This window comes from Lolium rigidum, chromosome 5 (assembly GCF_022539505.1).
Source record: "Lolium rigidum isolate FL_2022 chromosome 5, APGP_CSIRO_Lrig_0.1, whole genome shotgun sequence".
NCBI classification, from domain to species: domain Eukaryota; kingdom Viridiplantae; phylum Streptophyta; class Magnoliopsida; order Poales; family Poaceae; genus Lolium; species Lolium rigidum.
In genome coordinates this window covers 226,918,481-226,944,557 of record NC_061512.1, presented here as the reverse complement: position 1 = coordinate 226,944,557, position 26,077 = coordinate 226,918,481, and the positions used below count along the sequence as shown (strand labels likewise).

The 26,077-nt window shown below is 44.2% G+C and overlaps 3 protein-coding genes across 3 annotated transcripts in view; 1 reads left to right on the top strand and 2 right to left on the bottom strand.

The window, feature by feature from the left end:
* The first annotated feature begins 11,251 nt into the window (after positions 1 to 11,251).
* Positions 11,252 to 12,316, top strand: LOC124651557 (bifunctional peptidase and (3S)-lysyl hydroxylase Jmjd7-like). Its single transcript, XM_047190623.1, has one exon. The coding sequence runs from the start codon at positions 11,252 to 11,254 to the stop codon at positions 12,314 to 12,316; it is 1,065 nt and encodes a 354-aa protein (XP_047046579.1).
* An 897-nt stretch (positions 12,317 to 13,213) lies between these two features.
* LOC124651644 lies at positions 13,214 to 13,624 on the bottom strand. Its single transcript, XM_047190687.1, has one exon. It carries the CDS (start codon positions 13,622 to 13,624, stop codon positions 13,214 to 13,216), a length of 411 nt encoding a protein of 136 aa, XP_047046643.1.
* Positions 13,625 to 21,269: 7,645 nt separating this feature from the next.
* Positions 21,270 to 26,077, bottom strand: part of LOC124657725 (ubiquitin-like) — a 29,420-nt gene continuing 24,612 nt past the window's right edge. The window contains exons 4-7 of the mRNA XM_047196241.1: positions 21,914 to 22,016; positions 21,607 to 21,817; positions 21,406 to 21,472; positions 21,270 to 21,296 (exon numbers count right to left, since the gene is read on the bottom strand). Coding sequence (XP_047052197.1) covers positions 21,270 to 21,296; positions 21,406 to 21,472; positions 21,607 to 21,817; positions 21,914 to 22,016 — 408 coding nt within the window. The remainder of the gene's footprint in view (positions 21,297 to 21,405; positions 21,473 to 21,606; positions 21,818 to 21,913; positions 22,017 to 26,077) is intronic.

Below are 26,077 nucleotides of genomic sequence, written 5' to 3'. Positions count from 1 at the left end.
AGAGAATGTTCTAACGATTGAAGTTTTGAGCATGACGGCGAAATTTTGTCAAAAAGGACCACCTGCCCCACTGAAATGTCAAAAAGGACCACCTCTCAACGGAATTGGCAAAACTGCCATGGCGGCACCACGGCCAGCCGACGCGTGGCGCCTGCCGCCGCAGCCGGTGGCGGCAGGGCCTGCCGCCGTCAGGCGTGGCGGCACGTCGCCCTCCCTCAGCCCGCCGTTAACGGAGACGTTGTCGCGTCGCCCTGCCGCCCAAGCCGGTGGCGGCACGCTGACGTGGCGCTCCTGCCGCCGGCACCGGTGGCGGCATGTGTCGGCAGCTCCGACAACCTGTGTCCCACGTACTTTTTCGAATTATTGTACTGCTTTTTGGCACTGACTGAGGCATGTTCCCGCTAAATTTTCCCGCCTAATTCTCTCGCTGAGTTCGCTATAAAAGCCGGCGTCGAGTGTGCCTAATTCTCCCGCTCAGATGTTATTCTCTCGCTCAGATGTAGCAATACACCAAATTAGCGACTTGAAATTGCACCACATACTCCAATCGACCAAAAAAAGTGAAAAAATAAAATACAGGTTAAAACATAAAAGTGTTTAGTCAAAAGCTGCACATTACAACACATTGTTGCAACAGTGTGGAAATAATGTGTAACTACAACAGACCTAGAGCAAATCCGTCAAGTTTTTGTATAGGTCAAGATGTCCTCAAATTTTCTTGCGAAAACATCTCCAAATCTCCGGAGCAATCAGGGCTACAATCCCGTCCCTGTTCTAGTGCCATAGCTCGCATGTGTGATGCTTCAGAGTTCACCAGCAGCAATTATAACAGCTAGCAGAGGAGGAGGCCTCTGTCACCTTTGTTGCTCGTCTCGTCTAGCTAGCCTCTTGCTTTGGCCGGCGGCCACCTTTACCAAAAAGCTAGCTTTCATAGATATATGCAACGCAAGCTAAGCGTTCACCGCTGCACCGCAGGGGTAGTTGTCCATGGAGCTGATCACCCCTGGTCCTGCAGAATGAGGCAAAAAGACGAAGGGATTTGATCAGCGAGACAGCGAGATTACACTCGATCAGCGCTACATTATTGGCAATTTGGCACTGACGGCGCCTCGCCACCTCATTGAATTTCCTCACCGCGCGGCCGAAAGGTGTTATGGCCGGGTAGATGAGCTCAACCGATCGAGTATCAAGAAAATAAATGTTCACCGTCTCTGCAGGTAATCTTTCCTCGTTCTGTGATGGTTTTCCTTCCCAGAGCTGATCTTGCTGTCTCGGCACCTGTAGGGTGATCAACTGATCATGATCGAATTGGGCAGATTTCTCTTCGTTGAACTCTCGCGTGCGTCGTTTTCGTCGCTTTGAGCCGGCCATTCGGAGGTGACATGGAAAGTGATCCTGAATTCGTGATGAGGCTGCTTTCGGGGAGAGAGAGTCCAGACCCAACATCCAACATGCAATTCTCAGTGCCCGGTAGGATGGTCCGCTGGTGTGATTGGTGCCAAATCACTCTGAGAGAAATAGTATGGTGTCGACATGGCCGGTAGTCACGCCGGGCCCCGCCTGCATATTCGCCGCCGTGATCTCCCGTGGCAGCTCACTTTCGGCGGCCGTGCCATGTGTGGCTGCCATCACCGGTGGACGGATGTGATCCTTGCTATACTTCCCTAGTAAAACTAACAACGATATGTTAACTTCCTCATAGCCAAATTACTCATTGTAGATTTGGGTAAAATGTTAACTTAAAATCCCAATTACTTGTTGTAGATTTATGCAAAATGTTAACTGAAATCCAAGGCCATGGTGGCGTTTGTTGGTGGACGACAGGTTGGGTGAAGCACTACGGATCATTCGGGGTGATGATTTTGGGGGTCGAGTGAAATCCCTGTTGGCTCGTTCAGCACCGACGCGATGATGTCTACGGGTGCCGCCGTTCCTTTCTGAAAAGCGTCGGGTGTACCCTTTCCCACTCCCCTTCATGTATCGGGGGAAAACCTTGGACTAGTCTGGGCAGCAACGGTGTTGTCGTTGTTTTTCTTGCTGAAGCTATTACTTGGTATGCCGCGTTTCGGTGTGCTAGGAGTGTGTGGGACTTCTCGATCGGGAGTACGTACCATTTGTGGCGTCATCGTCTTTGTTTTCGTCGATCTACCAGTGTCGCCATTTGTTTCTCTGTCTTTTCTTTTGCGCTTGGTTGTCTTTGCAGCCCAAACATGCTCGTTGTATCGTGTGGTTGCTATATTAATATAATAGATAATTTTATTTTAAGAAAAATTAGATAAAATGCTAACAGAAATCTGTCGAGGTTATCTGAATATGTATCAAGCAATTACTAAGTCAGAAGGGAGTAGCAGTTTTCTACCTCGTTGAACTAACACACGCAATCTTGGTAAGATGATGGTGTTCTATTGTTTGTTGCGGCGCCACATTTCAATCCACGAGATTGCTGGCCGCATGGAGAAGGGTGGCATGATTGGAGCCCATGACCTTGAAGCGACCGTGACGTGGAGCCACAGCTAGGGGCGGTGGAGGAGGGCCCGACTCACAGTACCTCTGATTGAACAGGCAGCGATGTGATGTGCACGCATTTCCACTTCCACCTGTGAATGACGTGTGATGCGATGCCGGCGTTGTCCAGATCATCCTGCGACCACCTGCAATTTATTATGGACTGATCCCCGTTTCAGCGGTTGGTGCCTCCAAACGACAAGCCGGAATTTGTGCAATGTTGCTTGAATGATAGGTTTCGTGTGATAACCAACGTCTTGCTGTTGGTTTTTGTACTATTTTGATTTCGTCTGTGATTTGACTGAGATTTTTTAATGTCTAAACGGATGATGTCAGTCAATATAATGATACTATCACCGGACGCGAATTTTTGGCTCCTGAGTGCGCCAGCACCTGATTTGAGCAAAAAAATCAAAACTAAAACTAAAATTGAATTAAAAATACGGCCTAAATCACGTGTGTGTAGTATCTATGTAGGTATGTGCATGTCAAGTTTCAACTTAAAATATGAAAGTATGTAGCCTACACAGAAATAACAAAACATAATGTTCGTAATATAATGAGTAGACGTATACTATTCACAGTATAACAAAGTTTCATTTTCACTTTTTTGAGTGGGTCACATATGGCCGTATTTTTTGCTGAAAATTTGCACAGGTAAGTGTCAAGATGAGATTTACGTGAGGAAATTATTTAAACTTTTTTCAGAAACATTTAAATCATGTTTTTCGAATTTTTTGAAATCAGGTGCGTTGGTACCCGGGTGCTCCACCATATTTTCATACTATCACCTACTTAACTGCGGTAAACGTAACATAGCGATACCAAATGATATTTTTTCACCAAACAAAGTACTACTATCATGATTTATTTCACTAACCATAACAGGCTGGGGCATTGCATCAGCGTCTAGCTCGCTCGCTATTGGGCCCTTCTCCGCCGAACGCTCATCACCTACCCAATAGATGTTTGCAAGATATGTGACCTGGCATTCATGTGGTGCGGGGTTCACCCTTGTCACATACTGTTAGAGTTGGCACATTTACAAAATTTCTTGCACCCGAGGATTGGTATGGATTCGAAGTACACCGCAAATTTAACATGATTATATCATTGTTTATGCTAGGTCAAATCGAACATATATCTTGTACAAATTGTGTCAATGGCAGACCTTTCAATCTTTGTTAAGTATATTGGAAGTAAAAGTGGACATTCTTCAAGCCAATTTCATCCGTAAAGTTAACATCAATAAGCTAGTACTATCTCTGTCCCGAATCAGATGTCGCATATTTATCTAGATTGGACTGTATCCATATAATAAAACATATCATGCATATCTAGACAAATATGTGGCAAGTAATTTGGGAGGGAGGGAGTAGCGTATAGCTTCATTGACGATTAACAAACAACCGGTCAACAAATTGCTCGACAATGGCCCTTATTCCTGTCTCATGGACTCATGTCATAGTAACTTCGTAGCAATTAGGATTTTCTGTTCAATAAGGAAACACGTATATTACCCACACACACTCTAACCACTCAACCTAGCTAATATAGTTGTACTAGAAAACTCTTGAGATTTTTAATAGATAATGAAACACTAGAATATTTAGGATCACATGTATAAAACCTATCAGATATTCAAGATGGAGGCAACGAAATCTAGTTTTGACATAGATTTCCTAATAATGCAGATGCTTTAATAATACTAGTAAAGAAACAAATTTAATTTTTTTTGAACAAAAGTGATAATGTATGGTTATGGATGGATGATAAAAGGGCCAAATTCTCGAACAAACTAAACGTATTGCAGACTTGGGGAGAAAAATTTATTTAGTTTACTAAGAAAAATATGATAGGCTTACAGACCAAAGAAAGCTGTGTGAGTATATCCCAATGTAATACAATAGTTTAAACTATGCCAAGCATATGAATCATATGATCTTAAAAACTCAAGGATAATCAGTTATTCCAAAAATAATATGTAGAAGTTTTCTTTGAATTATTATTTTCATTATGATGCCTTAAAAATCATATAATACTACTATCCTTATGATTAATAGTGAGTAAATTTACGTTGAAGATATAGTCTATGTAAAAGGGTGCAGTAAATGCAGTTTTGTGTTTCAACTCATGATTAGTTAGAAATAGATAACTTTAAGCTATCACAAAATAAAATAAATGTTGCCTACTTTCATATTTAAAATGTGTCGTTTCTTCTCTCAAGTTGTAAGTATATTAGAATCTATAAATTTTTTAATTCCCAACTTATCAGATGTAACATTTAATTCACACATTTTGGATAGCTTTGACTATTCATTACATTTTTTATTAAGCTTAGAATGTAAATTTTAACTATGTGCCATGGACTCATGCACTGCTACGGAGCGACATGATACAGTTCTACGTTATATTTGTTGAATGATACAATTTTTTTTGGGAAAAAATGGTTGGGGAATGCGGTTTTGTTTTGCTTTGCCTTGCTAGGACATAATTTGTCTTCTTAAACTCCGGTGAATTCATGATCCTATGTGCACCTATAGACTACAATGTCTAATGTTGCCGCCCCTCCCACTCTCATTGTCTCTTGCCCTCCACTACATAACTCTAACCACTCCACAAGGTCTCTTAGTCGGTTTTTTGCCCTTGCAGCTCCCTCTTCACCGTTGATTCTGCCTCGTAATCCTCACTACCTTATTAACCTAATCTCGGACAAGGTCGATTGTGTTTACAGAAATAAATATTGGACGTACTTAAAGAGCAACCGTAAACACATGATTGTTAAGACTTAAGAGTTCTCATTATAGTTAAACAAACTAAAATTTTCCCAAAACAAATAGTTATAAGAGAAAAAATTGTGATCACAATACAACAAAGAACACATGATCAACAACATGAAAAAAGTAGTTATAAGAGAGAAAATTGCGATCACAATACAACAAAGAACACCTGATCAACAGCATACGGAAATAACATGCGATCTCAAAGAAAAACAAACCCAATGTCATTATGCCTAGACACCAACATATAACATGGATTTACATATTACCATATATACAACTATGGCTAGTTGCATCATGGCTGCATAATGTATTGCACGAGGAGGGCACAAGTACGATTTCCAACAAGAGTTGCTGATTTCTAGGACGCTAAGGCCGATGACCCAGTCACGAGCAGATGACAACACCGCCAGTTGTCGGTGTTGTTTCAATTTTGAAATATTAAAGATCATAAAGACTTAAGGTAAATGAGTTTATTCATAAAATATTATGTTTAGATATTTATGGTGTACCAAAAACTTTGGAAATTTTCAAAAAATTGAGCCAAAAGGCGAAAACATTACATTTCCATTAAATGGAAGGACCACAAAGATTTTTTTTTGGAGTACAAAGACCCAAACTGCTCAGTTTATTGGAGAAAAACCGAGCAAAAACCTTTATACCAACAAGAGAACCACTAGACACACTTCTAGAAAAAGACCTAACCGTAGAATGCTACCAGTGGCGCACCACTGGTAGGCAAGTTAGCAGCAGGCCCGGCCCTGGCATTCCAGGGCCCCGGTGCAAGGCAAAAAAAAGGCCCCCCCGTACATAAGCAATAGAGATGATTTTTGATATTTAATTTAATACAAACTTAATCATTTAACATAATTCTTCCTATCTTCTCAAGGAAATACTCATGATCTTATGGGTGACAGTGTTCAACTCACAAAACATCTACTCATGATCTTATACATTTCAGCTCAAACTTGTGCTTGCTCTCCACATCTTGCATTCCAGGTCTCTAGCCCGCTCTCCAGCTTGTACTCGGATCTTGTACTGACATGCAAAATAGACAAATGCACCAACTATGTGAAGTGCTTTTTTCTAAAATTTGTTGATGCAAAGTCATTGATAATATTATCAACATTAATCTGATCCAATAGGCCCTTCTCAATGCATATTGTAGCTAGACCATTCAATCTTTCCTGTGACATTGCTGACCTCAGATAATTTTTTAACAGTTTCAATTTTGAAAAGCTTCTTTCAGCTGAAGCTACTGTTACAGGTACGGTAAATAAAATTTTATATGCAATAGATATGTTTGGAAAACAATTTATACTTCTAACAAACTCAAACATCTCCGCATCATGCATTGGTTCATCTGGTAAGGTCATTCGCAACATTCTTAATTCGGAAAAAAGATCATTAGAGTCAACATCAAATACATCTTTATGGGAGATTGGATCTTTTTTAGAGAAGGTTTTAGCAAACTTTGTGCAACACTTTTGTAGCCCAACCTCATCCAATGACTTCAGATTTGATGAGCTAAGCAAAAACCCAAATATTTCTTTGAAAACTCCAAGTTCCTCAAATCTATTTTTTAATGAAGTGTTTGCCGTGTCCACCATAACATAAAAGAAATCAACTTCAAAAGCTTTTTCCACAGCTAGAATCTCTTCATTGTTAGCATCATCGTCACTTTCATCAAAATGTTTTTTCCTAGTAATACGTCATTTAATTGGAAATGATGGTTGTATCTTCATATCGTTTGCAAGTTCTCTGGCAATAATCAAACTAGCTGAAAAACCAGTACTTCTATACTTATCAAAATATTCCATTGTTCCCTCAATTTGTTGCAAGGCTGAGTCAATGCACATGGATGGTGATTGCAACATTTTGCTCACCATATTTATGTAAAACAAAACATCATGCCAAATGACCATGCTAAGTAAAAACTCAAAAGTACCAATAACATCATATAAAGTTTTAGCATTGCTTCTTGCCATGGCGTCCTCACCAGATTTAGATAATTCTGGAGCTTGAAATCTTATAGCCTTGATACTTTTAATCCTACTCTCCCAACGAGTATTAGACAAAGATTTTAGAGTGAAACTTGGAACATGGTCAAGAAGAACTTTCCATCTTTTAGTTGAACTTGAAAAAAATACATATATTTGTTGGACAATGCCAAAAAATGTAATTGCTTTACCGCACGAATTCGCCATGTCACAAAGTGTGAGATTAAGACTATGACAAGCACATGACATATATAGCGCTCTTGGATTAATACCAAGTAATCTTCTTTGTACCCCTTGATTTTTCCCTTTCATGTTTGAACCATTGTCGTAACCTTGTCCTCTCACATCATCTATATTAAGACCAAAAGATTTCATCGCATCAAGCAATTCATTAAAAAGACCCAACCCGGATGTATCATTTACCTTGACGAACCCTAGAAAGAACTCTTCAATTTTCATCTTTTTAGTTGACAAATTAACACATCGAACAAGTAGAGTCATTTGCTCCTCATGACTCACATCCGGAGTACAATCAAGGATAATGGAGAAATACTTGGCCTCTTTAACAATCTTTATAATAGAACTTGTAACACTAGATGCTAAAAGAGAGATCAACTCGTTTTGAATTTTATGGCTAAGGTAATGATGATGAATTTCATTGTTTTCAATGCGTCTAAGATGATCTTGCATTACCAAGTCAAACTCAGCAATCATCTCGATAGTCGCTAAGAAATTGCCATTATTGTCATTGTAAAGCTTCTCACTAGATCCCCGAAACGCCAAAATTTCATTTTCCTAGGTATTTTACAACGGCAATTATTCTTCGCAAAACTTGTTTCAAGCGTTCTTTCTCCTTTGGGAATATCTTTTGCAAATATTTAACAATGGTTTGACCATTTCCTAGTCTAATTCTCAACTTATGCCAATTGCTCATATTACTAATATGCTCAACACTATTTTCGTGTTCTTTTATCCTCTCACTAAGGTGTCTCCAATCTCCCATTCCCTCCGTTGCTAAAGCGCTCTTGTTTTTTGATGACTTGAAAAGCTTACAACAAAAGCAAAACACCTTGTCAACACGCTTTGAATATACTAGCCATTCTCGATCATGAACTTCTCCATTGCTCATTTTTTAGAATAATAAGAATATGAGAAATGCCTACCAGAATCATCTATACGACAAACAAGCTCTTCTTATCTTATAGGTCCCTTCTCCACTAAAATATCCCTTAATTTTTCATCTATATTATCCCAATTTGCAGGATCATAAATATTTGTGGTAAAAGATTGTTGTTCTGGTTCATTATCACTCACATTATTATTACCCTCATCTAAATTTTCATGCTCACTAGCATTGCTATTGTTTGCATTTAGATTTTCATTGGGCTGTTCCACAATTGCTAGAGCTAGTTCTTGAGAATCACTAGCAGAACTTGCAGTTTTGCTAATAAATTTGTCTAAGGCACCCTTTTGGAATTGTATGAACTCATCTACTCGTTTTCTCTTCTGTCGCTTTTCATGACCAGAGGCCTTTCTAGATGACATCTTGGCACACAGGTTGAATTAGGCATGCAAAGTAAAAGTTGAAACAAATGAACCTGGAGCTAGGATGCTGCTTGACTTGTTGTTGTCGGCTTGCTGCTGACCGCCGGGCGCCGCTGCCGTCGCGCCGCCCGTCCGTACCCGCTGCGTGCGGCTGCTCTACTCCTCTTGCCCTTTTTTTCAGTATTTTGTCCTTGAACCCTGATTGAGGAATGAGGAATGAAGAAGTGGAGAAACAGAACCGAATCAGATGAACAAGAATAAACCAATCTTGAAGAATATAGGAGAGGATGAACTAACCATTGCAAATTCGGGACGATTTTTTTGGAAATTAATGAATCATGGTCTCCTCCATTAATCCTTCCAAAACGGCTAGAAATCTCAAGGAGAGAGAGCCCCATCGTCGGTCGTCGCCACTTCGCTGTGATTGGGGATTTGCCGATTTGGAATTGGGGAACAGCGGAACAGAAAAACGAGGAGGCAGAGGAGAAGACGATGCGGCTCGCGCTAGACTAGGTCAATGTGGTCGGTTATTTCCTATCGATACGTGAGTCTAGCCAGGATACATCAATGCCTTTTTTTTTTCGATCAATCAATGCCTCTTTCCAAACGAGCTAGCTAATCGTGCCTGCCTTGTACTACTACTGTATATGTATACTGTAACATGTGTTACATAGATGAGGGCCGCTGGCGCTTGGAGGCCCCGTGCGGCCGCACCGGCTGCACCGGTTCAGGGCCAGGCCTGGTTAGCAGTGGCGCACCGGCCCAGTAGTGCGCCACACTAAATAGCTGCCATGGTCCACCCCCACTCAAGCTTACATGTGGCACACCGTTTAGTGGTGCGTCACTGCTATGTGAGATAGTAGTGGCGCACCAGCAAAGGGTGCACCACTGGTAAGTGTGGGGCGTGGGTATAAATAGGGGCAGAAGTTTGCGTACCACATATAGGTGTGGCACTGCTATCTCAAATAGCAGTGCCGCACATATACGTGGTGCGTCACTGGTAACTTCTGCCCGAAATTCCCACCACACCAATCCGTGGATCACCTTTTCGTTTATTTAAATAAAAGAAATAGATAGAAATTTCAAAAAGAAATTACTTCGAGATGTTCATGTGTTATATCATCTAGTTGCAAGAGAAATTAATAAACATGATTTTTTTTTGCAAAATTGCATCACGTATCGGTAAACGGGATTTGTGGTTGCATACGACCTCCGATGAAAATCTTTTTTATATGAAAATGTATATACGCGAAATTTTTAGACAATTTTTAGATTCCTAAAAATCGAAAAAGAGAACTTTTTTCAGGTTTTTAGATTTCAGACAGAATTTTTTTAAAAAAAATCAGTGGCTCTGCTAACTTCCCGCCTCCAAAATTTGAAATGGGACCGGCTACCCTTATCCCCTCCCTACTCCCTCCTCCACGCTACTCCTCCACTTAGTCCCTGCTCCTCCAACTCTTTCCTCCCCCTCCACTCCGGCCTCCTCCTCCACTTCCTCCTCCTCCTCCTCCAACTCCAACTCTACCCTCCTCCTCCACTCCTCTTCTCCTCCTTCTCCTCCTCATCCTCTCCTTCCTTCCTCTTCTTTAGTTGCAAGTGGAGCTTCACATCACAGAGAACGTAACAAGATCTAGATCCAGATCCAAATTTTGTTAGCCGCATCGATTCGTTAGCCGCCGGTAGATGACAATAGGGCTTGCATTGCATATAACATGTTGATGACACTTCCACAAATTTTGAACGTGGTAAACTGCTATAAAAGTGCTAATCAAGTTGGATGTCTATTGGCTTCTACGTGACACGGAGAGCTAATTTCAGCGGTGCCACCATTCAGATAAAGCAACCTAATTACCCATTCAACTCTTTTCTCCCTTGATATTTACTAGTACTCCATCCGTCCTGAAAAGGATGTCTCAATATCTAAACATATTTTAGTGTGAAGATACATGTAAATCTGGATGAAGTTGAGACATCTTTTTCAGGACGGAGGGAGTAGTATATTTTTGTCCATTTTAAACATACTATTCTTGTTTGAAAAATTAAATTTTCATAAATTGTACTTGTTGTTAGCTGGAGAGAGGGATTTTTTTTGTTATTGTTGAGCTTTTTTATTTTTGTTGTTGAGCAAAGATGGATAAAATAGTTGTTTTTAGTTTTTTAATTGTGTAGAGTAAGTTCATGCATGTCCATTTTTTTTTTTGAGGATATCATGCACGTCCATGTAGGCCTTGCAGCTTGCGCACACATAATTACAGCCCACAAAGAACTGAAACAATGCCTCCGCCAATAGGTCTGGCCCGAATACCCAGTGGGCCAGCTTGCCTGTCTAGCCCTTGGACCGTTTGACGCGGGAGGCGCCGCCCTGCCACCGCCGCCGCCGCCGCCGCCAGAATTTGCGAAACAAGCGGCGCCAAACCTGAGATGGAGCGCTCGGTGCGGGAGCTGTGGGCGGAGTCGCGCGAGCTTCTGGGCCTCCACGCCGAGGACGTGCCGCGCGCCGACCTGCCCCCGGCGCCGCTCGCCTTCCTCCGCGACCACGTCTCGCCGGGCCGCCCGCTCATCGTCTCCGCCGCCGCCACCCGCCACTGGCCCGCCGCCTCCCTCTGGCCCACCGAATCCTACCTCCCCGACGCGCTTCACTCCACCGACGTCTCCGTCCACCTCACCCCCAGCGGCCGCGCCGACGCCCTCGCCCCGCACCCGCACCCGCGCCGCCCCGGCGCCAGGTGCTTCGCGTCCGCGCACGTCCGCCGGGTCGACTTCCCCTCCGCCGTGCGGCTCATCAGGGGCTCCGACCCGGCCGCCGGTGTGGTGGCGTACGCGCAGCAGCAGGACGACTGCCTGCGCGGGGAGTACGCGGCGGTGGCCGGCGACGTGGACGCGCACGTGCCCTGGGCCAGCGAGGCGCTCGGCTGCCTCCCCGAGGCCGTCAACCTCTGGATCGGCAACTCCTGCTCCGTCACCTCCTTCCACAAGGACCACTACGACAACATCTACGTCGTCCTCTCCGGCGAGAAGCATTTCCTCCTTCTGCCCCCAACCGAGCACCACCGCCTCTACATCCGCGATTACCCCGCCGCCCGCTACATCGCCGAGCAGGAAACAGAGGAGCTGCCAAGGCTTAAGCTAGAGATCGAAGAACCCGAGAGGATCGTGCCGTGGAGCAGCGTGGACCCATACCCGGGGTCGCCGGAGGAGATGGCGGCGCAGGCCTCGTCCTTCCCGCTCTACTTCAAGGGGCCAAGGCCGATACGCTGCACCGTCCGCGCCGGCGAGATGCTCTACTTGCCGAGCATGTGGTTTCACCATGTCAGCCAGAGCCCCGGGCCTAACGGGCTCACCATTGCCGTCAACTACTGGTATGATATGCAGTTTGACATCAAGTATGCCTACTTTAACTTCATGAGGTCACTGGAGATCAAACATTCTCTGTCGGACACCAGTGATGAGGCTATCGAAGGTGAGCTCGAGGAGAAGAACGATTAAGCTGACAGTCTGATGGTATTTGCATTTTGGACAATGCCACACGGGCAGTATTTTCAGAATATGTGGCTTGGGTTTATGTGGCATTATGTGACAGTTCTTCAAGGTTTGAGTTAGTTATACAAAGCTTGGATCTGGGCTACTGTTGGTGTTTGTTGTAACTACACATACAGGTTCCAAATTGCCCATCAGAATTTAGAACATTTTGAAGGCTGTTAAACTCTATTCAGAAAGCAGCATGAGTTGTTCTTTGTCGGATGTCTTACATTCTGCAGGTCTATTCTCTACACACGAAGTCTTGTGCAAATTACGCACATAACATTTCCATACAAGATCATTCAGAAGATGTAAGACAGAGATTATCATTTGATGAGCTGTTCTGAGTCTGAGATAGTTATTAGTTCTGGTGCTGGTAAGGTAAACTAGCTGGCTGCTGCCAGTTCTAGACCGCGCATACATATTTTCTTCAGTTCATTTGTTTGTAACAAAATTCTATTAACCTGTTGAATTGAAATGTACTTCCTTGAATGCAGATGTACCTGCTTGCTTAAATCTGTGACTGTTCTGAAGTTCATTTGAAATATATTCTGTCTATTTTTTGGTTGTCATAACATAATACGGTTTTGGCTAGCTGAAAAAACACGGAAATTCTAGAGCTGGTAGTTTCATATTCCTCATGTAGGCATTCAGAAGTATAGACTGGCAACATTTCTCTTTATATTATAACCTGCTTGTGATGATTTTGTGAATTCAACTCACATCGTAGCTTCTTCAGCTTCATCACTTATTAAGTACGAATAATTAGCAGTCGTGTAGGTATATCAGTAAACAACAAGATTAGTAATGCAAAATTTAAAATTGTAGACATGCCACTTTTCAGAAGTTGTTGCAGACAGTTCCTCAAGCTGCTTTGGCCAGCTCCCGGTCCACAGCCACCTTCAGGAAGCTGCCTTCCTCGACCACCATCTGCACTGGCAGGAAACCGAGCCCATTAGCCACAGCAAGCATCACCTCTTTCATCTCAGCACGGAACTCCTCCAGGTCCACTGTGCCGTTGCCATCCCGGTCGAACTTCGCAAAGAGCCCACGGTAAAGCTCCACAAGCTCATCATGGCTCATGGCAGACTCAACACCAAAGTGCTTCTCAAGAACTCTGAGGCTCATGAGCTCCTGGGCCATCTCGGAGTAAGAGAGCAGGCCATCATGGTTGGTGTCGAGGGCCGCAAACCGGCCATCCACGGATGAGTTGAAGGCGCCTTCGTCCTCGACAAAGCTTTGGATGGTCTTGCCATCAAGCATTTCTACACTCATGTTGTTGATTCTAAGGATGTGGATGCAGCAGGGTTCTTTTTTGGTTTGGTTATGAAGAAGTCTGAAGCTGGCGCGTGCTGCTTATATAGGCTAATTCGGAGGGTTTTTTTTCCTTCATGTGTGCGCTAATGCTATGGATATTTCAGTCAATGTTGCCAACTCCTAACTGCCATTGGCCGGTCAGAAGCAGCCTGCGGTTTTTGGGCATTTCAGTGCTATGTTACCAACTGCTATAACTAGATTCGGTTGAGAGAACCAGCCTGTGGTATTTTATAGCCTGTGGTATGCTACGGGGCATGGATTGCTTTTGAAGCAGCAAGTTGCTCCGGCTTTGACGACGGCGGCAACGGTCTCCTCAAACACCTACTCCTCCACCTCCTCTGTCTCCTCTCTCGCTTTGGGTTCGTACCCTTCGTCGAAAAGCATGTAGTGGGGAATAGTGATGTATGCAGTGCTGTCATGGACCTGAACTCTGATGTGGCGTTGACGTCGACAGGCAAGCAGAAAAGGAGGCTGAGACGTGCTGGGAGGAAGCCAGCGAGGGTGAGTGGGCCCGAGTGGACACCGTGAGCAGCCTATCCAAGGACGACACGTCGGCCCATCGACGCAGGCCTCGCCAACTGGGCAGAGCGCTGGGAGTATTTGTTTCCAAGTCGTGTATCAGGAGAATTGTCGATTGACCAATGTGTGAACTGAACTATCTTCCTAGTCTCCTTCCTCCTCCTTCCTTAGAACTGTTTCCTTCCCAATTCCTCTCTCACTTGATGTAATCAAACACTAAACCTGTGTGATGCTAGTGTGGTGTAGTGAGATCGTAACATATGGTATCAGATTCGCCGGCGCTCCTGTTCCGCGCGTAAAATCTCCTCGATCTGAGTTGTAAATCCCGATCGGAAGGCGCTGATTCCTATTGGGGATCGGCACAAAGTTTCCGTGAGGAACGCCTCTGCTTGGGTGGCTCGATTTGGGTTGCCTGAAGGGATCAAGCTCTGGATCGCCCACACCAAACTCGGTGGGCTACTTCGGGCCGGATCAACGCCCTCGACGACCGGATGGACGAAGTTCTGCGGCAGCTCGCCGCCATGCGAGCGGAATTCAAGGGGGAGCTTGGAGAGGTCAAGGCGGGGTTGGCGGCGGTTGACGGCAAGTTCGACGCCAACTCGAGTTCCCTCCGGCAAATCAATTCATGGCGAGAAGGGGTGGACGCGCAGGTCGTGGATCTGACGGCGTCCCTCGACGCGATTCGCAAGCAAGTGGATCGGGTGGTGGTGGGGGTCGGCCTCAGCGCCCTCGGCACACCGCCGGGAGCCGCAGCGTTGCCGGTTCCTCTTGCGCCGCACAACGCGCGCGCAGCATCACGGGAGCAAGGCTCCGGGCAAACCGGCCACGGCGAAAAACTCCTCACCGAGGGCGAGACAGTGGAGCAATCGCTTGTTTCACTGTCCACCCCGGTCACAGGTACCGAAAACACCGACAAATCCTTAGCTCTTATTCCTGTTTCGAAGAATCAATCTCCTGAGATAGTGTCTCCACCAAAACCATCACCTCCTCCAACTGAATTTCCTAAGTTTGAAGGGGAGAACCCTCGACTGTGGCAACGAGCAGCTGAGAAATACTTTCGTCTGTTTTCTGTGGATGACAGTCATCGGGTTGAGTATGCCACTATGCATTTTACTAGTGAAGCAGCGATGTGGTTGAATAGTATTGAGCACCAATTAGAAAACATGACTTGGGATCAATTGAATGAGAAACTAAGCAAACAATTTGACAGAGGACAATACCAAATGTTGTATAGACAGATGTTTAAATTGAGGCAAACTGGTACTGTAGTGGAGTACATCGAAAAATTTAACACCCTCAAGCATCACATGCTAGCTTATAAAAGCGACATTGATCCCACTTTCTTTGTTACTCGCTTTATTGAAGGCTTGATTAGGGAGATTAAAGCAGTAGTTATGATACAACGTCCCGACGATCTGGATACTGCTGTTTCTTTGGCCTTATTGCAGGAAGAGATAGAAGATGGCAATCCAAAATTGCCCCCGAAACAAAATGGGGCACGGCCTTTCTCTCGCCAGAATTTCTCTCCGACATTCAGACAAGCGCAGCCAGCTCCAGTTGATGTCAAGTCAGCCAATACTAATGCTAAGATATCTGCTCTCAAAGCTCTCAGAAAGGCAAGAGGAGAATGCTTCACTTGTGGAGAAAAATGGGGACCAGGGCACAAATGCAGCACAACGGTAAAGCTGCAGGTGGTTGAAGAATTGCTGGCAATGCTATCTATGACAGGTTCTGATGGAGAACATAGTCCCGAGGCTAAGGAATTTGTTGATGCTCTGGCAGATACACATGAGGCTGAATTCATGGCGATCAGCAAGCAAGCTTTCAATGGATCAGAAAATGGGCATTCCATGAAGCTGATGGGGCAAATACAAGGGCATGATGTCCTGATTTTGGTTGACTCTGGATCGACAAACAACTTCATTAGCACATCCTTGGCTGCTCAGTTACAGGGTGTGCAGAAGTTATCTAAACCTGTGAAAGTGAAAGTGGCTGGAGGTGGTATGTTACAAGGGGACTTGGAGATGCCAAATTGTGAATGGACATGTCAGGGGAATGCTTTTGCCACGTCATTCAAAGCATTACCACTGCACTGTTACGATGTTATCCTTGGAATGCAGTGGCTGGAACAATTTGGCCTTATGCAAACCCATTGGGCGCAAAAGTGGTTCCAATTTGAGTGGAATGGCAAACAATGCAGATTGCAAGGGCTGCAGCCAAACACCCAGCAGTGTGATGTGATCTCTCCAGAGGAACTCAAATCAATGTATCAGCAAGACTCTGTTTATTATATGGTTCAGCTATACTTCACAGTAGACAAGGATACACAGAAAACTGTGCCACACATTGTGTCAATGGTGCTCAATTCCTTTGAGGATGTGTTTGCTGAACCAACTGGGCTTCCTCCGCACAGAAGAGCAGATCATACTATACCACTCATGCCAGGGGCGAGTCCTGTCAACCTGCGGCCGTACAGATACAGTCCTATGCAGAAAAATGAGATAGAGAAACAAATAAGGGAACTAGTAGCGCAAGGAGTCATTCAACCTAGTGCTAGTCCTTTTGCCTCCCCAGTTTTGCTAGTGGGGAAGAAAGACCTGACATGGAGACTATGTGTGGACTACATACATTTAAATGCGCTAACCATAAAGAACAAGTATCCCTTACCTGTCATTGATGAGTTACTGGATGAGCTTGCAGGAGCACAGTGGTTTACAAGCCTGGACCTCAGGGCAGGATATCACCAAATCCGTATGGCTGAGGGCGAGGAGTACAAAACTGCATTCCAAACGCACCACGGACACTTTGAGTACAAAGTAATGCCCTATGGTGTCACAGGAGGGCCGGCAACATTTCAAGGCATTATGAATGATATCCTAGCACCCATGCTGAGAAAATTTGTCTTGGTGTTTGTGGACGACATCCTCATTTATAGTAAAACACTGTCGGAACATGCAGGACATTTGGAAGCAGTGCTGTCAATCTTAAGGGAAAATGAACTCAAGGTGAAAAAGTCCAAATGCACGTTTGCTAAGCAACAGATCCTGTACCTTGGTCATGTCATCAGCAATGAAGGAGTCTCGGCTGACAAAACAAAAATTGCACCAATACTGCAATGGCAACGACCAGACAATGTCAAAGCACTGAGAAGCTTCTTGGGGATGACAGGATATTATCGCTAATTCATCAAGGGGTATGGTGTCATCAGTAAAAACCTAACCGAATTGTTCAAAAAGGGAGTGCCTTATATCTGGAACACGGAAAGAGAGGAGTCGTTTCAAGCCCTCAAACTGGCGCTCAGTTCAACACCAGTGTTAGCGTTGCCTGATTTCACTCAAACCTTTGTCATTGAAACAGATGCTTGCAGCAGAGGCATTGGAGCTGTCCTTCTCCAAAACAATCACCCTATAGCATTTCTCAGTAAGGCCTTGGGTCCAAAGCATAGGGGATTATCCACCTACGAAAAGGAGTGCCTGGCCATCCTTATGGCAGTGGACAAGTGGAGGCAGTATCTGCTGCATGGTGAATTCATTATTCGCACAGATCAACGTAGCCTCACGCACCTAGATGATAAGAGACTTACCACACAGTGGCAGCATAAAGCACTGACAAAACTGTTGGGTTTGTCATACAAAATTGTGTACAAAAAGGGTGTCGACAATCGTGTAGCTGATGCACTTTCTCGCCATATACACTCTGATACTGAAGAATTGTTGATGGTATCTCAGTGTAAACCCATCTGGCTCGATGAGGTGCAACAGGGTTATGCACTGGACCCTATAGCTACAGCAAAATTAGCACAATTGGCAATTCACAACCCTCAAGGGCATTACTCCTTACAGCAAGGGATTATCAGACACAAAAATCGCCTTTGGATTGGTTCGAATGCAACAATGCAACAGAAAATCATGCAAGCCTTGCACTCCGGGGCTATTGGAGGCCACTCAGGGTTTCATGCCACTTATCATCGAGTGAAGCACACTTTCTCGTGGCCCGGGATGAAAAAGCATATCCAAAACTTCGTGGCACACTGCCCAGTGTGTCAGCAAGCAAAGTCAGAACGGGTGGCATATCCAGGACTGTTAGAACCCCTCAAGACGCCGGAAGGAGCATGGCAAGTGGTGACAATGGATTTCATTACAGGTTTGCCGAAGTCATCTGGTTATGATTGCATCTTAGTGGTTGTCGACAAATTCTCTCGCTATGCACACTTTCTGCCACTTAAAGCACCCATTCACGGCGCTGTCGGTAGCTAAGCTCTATGTGAAAGAAATCTACAGACTTCACGGTCTACCCATCGCTATTGTATCTGACAGAGACCCAATTTTCACTAGCACCTTGTGGAAGGAACTATTTCGTCTTACGCAAACAGAATTGCGCATGAGCTCAGCGCGTCACCCAGAAACGGATGGGCAGACAGAGCGTGTCAATCAGTGCTTGGAAGGTTTCTTGCGCTGTTTCATCAGCTCTAGACAGCAAACATGGGCGCAGTGGATCCCCCTGGCGGAATTCTGGTATAACACTACAATTCATTCATCGCTGGGCAAAACTCCCTTCGAAGTTCTCTATGGGCATGCACCGAGACATTTTGGCGTCGATGTGGTGGAAGCTTGTGCCGTGCCAGATCTGCAACAGTGGTTGAGGAACAGAGAAACTATAACTAAGCTGTTACACCAACACCTGGAGAGGCAGCAAATGCGTATGAAACATCAGGCTGATAAGCACCGAACAGAAAGGCATTTTGCTGAAGGAGATTGGGTTTATTTGAAATTACATCCTTATGTCCAGACTTCTGTAGCTGATCAGGGCAAAAGGAAACTCGCTCTCCGTTTTTATGGTCCTTTTCAGGTTCTCCAAAAGGTGGGCAAGGTAGCCTACAAGCTGGACCTGCCCTCAACGAGCAGGATTCATAACGTCATACATGTGTCCCAGCTGAAAAAGGCCCTGGCCAAGAATGTGGAGGTTCAAGATCAATTACCGGCCGTGGAAGCGCAAGACCCTTATCCCGACATGGTTTTGGGGGAGCGTTGGCGCAAGCAAGAAGGCGTCGCGAGAAGCCAGGTGCTGGTACGTTGGCAAGGGTTGCCTGATGCTATGGCAACCTGGGAAGACAAGGAAGACCTCCGACTCAGATTTCCTGAACATCCAGCTTGGGGACAAGCTGGTTCACAAGATGGGGGTAATGTCATGGACCTGAACTCTGATGTGGCGTTGACGTCGACAGGCAAGCAGAAAAGGAGGCTGAGACGTGCTGGGAGGAAGCCAGCGAGGGTGAGTGGGCCCGAGTGGACACCGTGAGCAGCCTATCCAAGGACGACACGTCGGCCCATCGACGCAGGCCTCGCCAATCGGGCGGAGCGGCTGGGAGTATTTGTTTCCAAGTCGTGTATCAGGAGAATTGTCGATTGACCAATGTGTGAACTGAACTATCTTCCTAGTCTCCTTCCTCCTCCTTCCTTAGAACTGTTTCCTTCCCAATTCCTCTCTCACTTGATGTAATCAAACACTAAACCTGTGTGATGCTAGTGTGGTGTAGTGAGATCGTAACAAGTGCTCGGCTCTAGCATGTTCACGAACGATTCCGGAGCATGCCCTCACTACAAGAACGAAAAACAGGCTATTTATGGAATATTCACACAACGCAGATCCGAGAAAGAAGATATTGCTTACGAGAAGTAGCAGTGGAATCCGCCGGAGTCATGGAGGGGACCGTCGCTGTTGGGGAGGTAGAGGAGTCGCAAGAGGCGGATGCCTTTCACTTCAGCTTCAATGGCCGCCCTCCCATCAATTATGTCTGGTCCCAGTTTTGCGGCTTGGTCGACGATGCGGAGGAAGAAGTGGTGGGCATTGTCACCGCACCGGGCGGGCTCTGCCACTTCCGCTTCGGCGAAGCAGCGGTTGCCACATGGACATCCACGAAATCATAGCAGCCATTGAAATGTGTACTATTCTCTATAAAATTTATGAATATTTATCTTTTTTGTGTGGCCTAGAATATTAAGTAGTTTGTATTGAGATTTTGCACCATTGTAGTATATATCATAGGCGATCTCTATAATTTTGGTTCGGATTTTTAAAAAATTATAAATTTAAATTATGAGTGTTTGAAAATAAAGAGCTACGTGTAGCTCGGCCTTCGTTTGAAATTTTCCCTATGTCCTAGACCATTTGGAACATCAGAAATGACTAGGCGTTCAGCAACAAGATCTGTTAATCCCTGCTGAGTAACGTTATCTTAAAAAAATCAAATCTTGTGCCATGGATGGCTTTGCTGCGGGAAAAACATAGCGAGACCTGGAAGGTAGTGGTCAAGAAGATGAAGCTTAAAGCAGACTGTACTAACTTCTTTGTGAGTGGAGTTAGTTAGCTTTTGTTTCTGGGTATTGTTCCTGATACGTAAACTGGTAGCACAAGTTTTTCTTTCTTGAAAAATAAGCTACGGAGCTACTTATCTAATCGTTAATTTCCTAAGAATCAGGGCAATTTTGTGACTCGATCTTCTCTAACAAAGTGATTTGTTGCGGTTCTCTCTTTGATCTTGCGACATCTGCGGTAACTTTTGTTTGATCCGGCGAAATTTATTTCATAGATTTCTGTTCCTGATACGTAAACTGGTAGCACCAGCTTTTCGTTTTTCTTAAAAAATAAGCAACGGAGTACTTTTTAAACATAAATAAGCTACTTATCTAATCGTTGATTTCCTAAAAAGGAGGGCAATTTTGTGCCTCTTCTAACAATAAGTTTTCCCAAGTCTTTGATCTTGCGACATCTGCGGTAACTTTCATTTGATCCGGAGAAATTTATTTCATAGATTTGGTTATAGCTGTCTGATCTGTTCTTCTCTAAAGAAGATAAAACGGAAAGGAACAAAAATAAACAGGCAAGGGAATCAAAACATGCAGAGGGATGTTCACTGCCATATTATAAGCAACTCATGCGTACAGGAACACTTGAGACTCTCGAGATGAAGACAAACTAAGCACTCGTATACGGACGCGACAACGCTAAAACGATTTATTCAACTGACCCATGACGACCTATTAATTTTGGGTCCCAACGAATTGCGGATGAAGAAACTGTTGGCTCAGATGAACTTCTTCTTCAGCCTCAGCTGTAAAACAATCCATCAGATAAAAGCATCAGTAAGCTTAATGACAGGATTTCAGATTATGTTCCCGACTAATAGATAATCGAAACTTTGAAAGAGAGAAAAAAAGAACCTCGTTGGTGTGGCCGCACTTCTTCTTGCGGCAGTTGGTAGCCCTGAGGGGAAGACGCGCATAGCACCTGATGAGCGGTTAGAAGAAAGTCAGAGAAGAAACAAAACGAATCTTCGGTATGCATAGATGCGTAGCACAGTAGTAGATGGAAATCTGAGGACGATCTGGGGGCAGATCATCCTCTTCTCGTTATACACGTACTTGCGGCAGATCATCCTCTTCTCGTTGTGCTTGAGCGCGAGAGCCAGGAGGTTGGGCGGGACGGTGGTTGGCCGGCCGCCGCGGCTGCCGCCTCGGAGGCGGAGCACCAGGTGGAGCGTCGACTCCTTCTGGATGTTGTAGTCGGCAAGAGTGCGGCCTTCCTCCAGCTGCTTCCCGGCGAAGATCAGCCGCTGCTGGTCCGGCGGGATCCCTATACCACGATAAAAATTCAGCGCGAGGGTTCATCCAAATGAAAACGGCGATCGTCCGGCAAATCGATCTGATAGACACATATGTATATACGTACCTTCCTTGTCTTGGATCTTAGCTTTGACGTTGTCGATGGTGTCGCTGCTCTCGACCTCGAGGGTGATTGTCTTCCCCGTCAGGGTTTTCACGAAGATCTGCATCTTGCCGGAACGACAAACAGCGTGTCCGCTCTCGCTATCAGCTTAGGGTTCGCGTTCGTGGCGGTGATCGTGATGGGAATGGCACCGGTGCGCGGTGCCCTTATATATGGAGCGGAGAGGAGGAAAACGCAGGCGCTAGAAAACCCTCTGCATGCAGCATCGCATCGCACCGAATCTGTCACGCGTATGGTAACAGCATATCGTAATTAGCGCCATTCCCGCGCATTCGACGCTAACAGCAACTCCAGATCACCGGGATTTCTTAACATTGTGAAAATGAAAATTTTGGGTTATCATTTTTTGTAAATGGAATGCTTGGATTACAGTCTTAAACGTGAAATTAGGAGCTTTTCTAAACTGTGATAGCTTTATGGAAAATGGAAGATTGGGATCAGTTAACGGGTGACCACGTCCGGCCGGACCATATGTGCGAGCTGCTCCTCTCAAGAGGTCCATGCAGGACGTGGTCCTTTGTAGAGTTTGGCAAGTCCAAACGAAGATCTGAAAGTGTGATGGATATTCTTCATGCTTGAGCTCTTTCTCAACTCACCAATCACTACAGTAAACACAGAAGGTGTCGACGGCCATCCTCTGTGGCGACGGCTAAATGTCCGGGCCGTCGGCACACGGCCCGTTCCGTCCAGACAAGCAGGCAAGCCGTAGACACAGGAAAGCCATCGGCACAGAAAGCCCTGTGCCGACGACAGCCTCTTCGTTGTGATGGCAAGGTAACAACGTCAGGCCTGTGCCAACGGCTTTGCTTTCGGCACAACTTTCTTTTTTATTTCAGGCCGCATAGCTATTTTTTATTTTACCATATTAATCTTAAAAAAAATCATAACTAAATCATTATAATTCAAAAATACAAATAGTTTATCAAAATTTGCGGAAAAGTACTATCTTGCAAAATTTTCAAACTTGAAATATTGCAAACATATCAAAAAGCCTTCTCAGAAATGAACTATCATGTTTGAGGTTTCATGGCTTTCAGGCTGAATGACCAGTGTTATGGCTAGAACCGAGGCATAGTTTACGATAATGTGTCTATATTGTGCACACATGTGCATCTTGGGATGGCGAACAATGTTGCAGGAGGAAACTTTCCTTTTCGTCGCATCAAAAAGCTATTTTATATCTTTTGAGCCCAAAAACGGGGTGTTTTGTGAAGCAACCATCAGGTGAAAGTTTCACAATGGTATCACCCCATTTTTCAAAAATACTAGATCACCATACATGCACAATTTCCCAACCGGAATATCATAAACATTTCCGTACACCCCTCATGAAAAATATAAATTCCTGCCGAATTGGTAGGAAGTCGGCCAGATTTAAATTACGTGTATATGATCTAATGCTCATGATTTTTTGGAAGAAATCATTTTTGTGTTCACAATATGCTATTTCATGAGAGATCCACTTCAAGTTTAGCGAGGCTCAGCCCCGGGCTAAGAATCTTCATGCCCGCCATTTTGACCATAGTTTGAAACGGACATAAGAAATTCAAAAACGACGAAAACAATGAAAACCTTCGTGTGGTGTCATATTATGTGACATAGTTGCTTAGAAAATATCAAAATTGGAATGTTGCAATTATATCAAATAAACCTTCTCAAAAATGAGATATCATGTTTCAGATTTCATGATTTTCAGGCGGAACGACCAATGTTATGTCTAGAATCGTGACACAGTTTGTGAAAATGTGCGCATATTGTGAACACATGTGTATCTTGAGATGGCGAACATTATTGTAGGAGGAAGATTTCCTTTTCGTCGCAAAAAAAACTATTTTCTATTTTCCGAGTCCAAAAAACGGGGTGTTTTGTGAAGCAACCACCAAATAAAAGTTTCACAATGATACCACCCATTTTTTCAAAAATACTAGACCACCTAAAATGCATAATTTCCCAACCAACGTAGCTTAAACATTTCCGTCCACCCCTCGTGAAAAGTACAAATTTTTGCCAAATCGGTAGGAAGTCGGTCAGATTTGAACTAAAGGTACATGATCTAACGCTCATGATTTTTCGGAAAAAATATTTTTGGTTTCGGAATATTATATGGATGTCATATTTGGATTCCTCTCATTTTTCTGATCGATTTATACATAATATTTGTCAAATTGTGATCTACGGATTTAAAGATGTTAATTATTCCATAGTAAATAGGAAAAGGAATTTTTTTTTATTGTTATTTGAATTTGAGATTAATATTATTTATTAATTTTTATTTACATAAGTAATTTTTTGGAATTCAAAAATACAAAGAGGTACCATGTCCGTTGTAAAGCTAAACCTAAGATCTGATACCATGTTAAGCTTCATGCACTAGCCAACGCAGCCAAAAGTCCAAACTAATGAAAACAACTAGGCAATCTACTTATACATTTCAACAACCACATCAAGGCATAGGGGTTAATATGATTGATATGATACTATTATCAACAATATGTCATTTATTTCACGGAAGCTTATCCGAAAGGAACATAGAAGTTAAGCGTGTTGGGGCTAGAGCAGTGTGAGGAGGGAGTGACTCACCGGAAAGTTTGACGAGAAGTGCAATGCGACCTAAGATTAACTATACTTTGTGTGACGATGGTTGACTGACCGGAGGTTTGACCACGAGTGCAATATGACCTAATATTAAGTTTAAGTGTACTTAGAGTTAAAAATGTCCATTGTGAGAGATTAACGAGTCAAACAATTCAAAAAATTGAATTTGTTTTTGAAAATTTGAAAATAAAATCGATTTTTTGGAAAAATATAATAAAATCCTATGCCGAAGGCTTTACCTTCGACACAATCGGCTACGCCTAACGACCGTTAGTTGCCGACGACCAAACTGTCTGTGTCTAGAACCATAAGAGCATCTTCAGCCGTGTCCCCCAAAGCGTTCCCTAAAGGGCGCCTGATCGAGCGTTTGGGGGACGTGTTTTGTTTGTGCCGCATTTGGGGGACGTCGCTCCCCAGTCGCGTCCCCCAAACGCCGGCCCCAAACTTTTTTATAGGGTTTTCGAAAACACAACCATTTATTAAATATAGTGTAAAAATAAATATGTTTGCCGAGATTGTTTTCAAATTAAAATACAAAAAGCAATAAAACAACTAAAAAAATGTAATAAATAGGGCTAGATCAAGGTGCCGTGGCATTTGCTGATAATCCTTTGATCGTCCACATATGCTAAACGAGATCAGCTTGAAGTTGACCGTGAACATTGCTGTCATGGATCTCTGCGTGCATGGCGAGGAAATTAGCAAAATATGCAGGCAACTCATGATCAACCTCCGCAAGAAGGCCCTGACACTCATAGGGACCAACATGTGTCCTGACATGATTCTTGCGGTCATCCTCGATGATCATGTTGTGCATGATCACACAAGTCTGCATCACCTCCCATATTTGGTCGTGAGACCAGCTTAGAGCAGGGTACAGGACAATTGAAAATTGAGCTTGAAGCACACCAAATGCCCGCTCAACATCCTTCTTGCAAGCCTCCTGTCGTGCAGTAAAGTGGCAATTCTTCTAACCTGATGGAGCCGACATTGTTTTGATAAAAGTGGCCCAACCATCGGCTAGGTAATAGACTTTGCTATATTGCTGGCCATTGATCTCATAATTGCATGGTGGAGCATGCCCTTCCAAAAGTCTGCTGAACACCGGAGACTGCTGCAACACGTTGAAGTCATTGTTTGATCCTGCCAAAGAAAGAATGCCAAATCCACAGGTCATAATCTGCCACAGCTTCAAGCACCACACTGCAATATCCATGACGCTCTTTGTATATACCTTGTCAGACAAACGGGCAGTTCTTCCATGACCAGTGCATGCAATCGATGCTTCCAAGCATTCCAGGGAATCCTCTGGCAGCATTTTGTGACATGATCCTTGCAGTCTCTTCCTCTGTTGGCCCTCTTAAGTAGTATTTTCCAAACTTTCCCACCACAGCTCGACAAAACTTGTTCATGCACTCAATGACACTAGACTCACTCATGCAGAGGTAGTCATCTTGTGTATCAGTAGGTGCTCCGTATGCAAGCATTCTCACGGAGGCAGTGCACTTCTGA

Bases quoted from the DNA above. Each gene is read 5' to 3' on its own strand.
- LOC124651557 (XM_047190623.1), top strand. From the start codon at position 11,252: ATGGAGCGCTCGGTGCGGGAGCTGTGGGCGGAGTCGCGCGAGCTTCTG.
- LOC124651644 (XM_047190687.1), bottom strand. From the start codon at position 13,624: ATGAGTGTAGAAATGCTTGATGGCAAGACCATCCAAAGCTTTGTCGAG.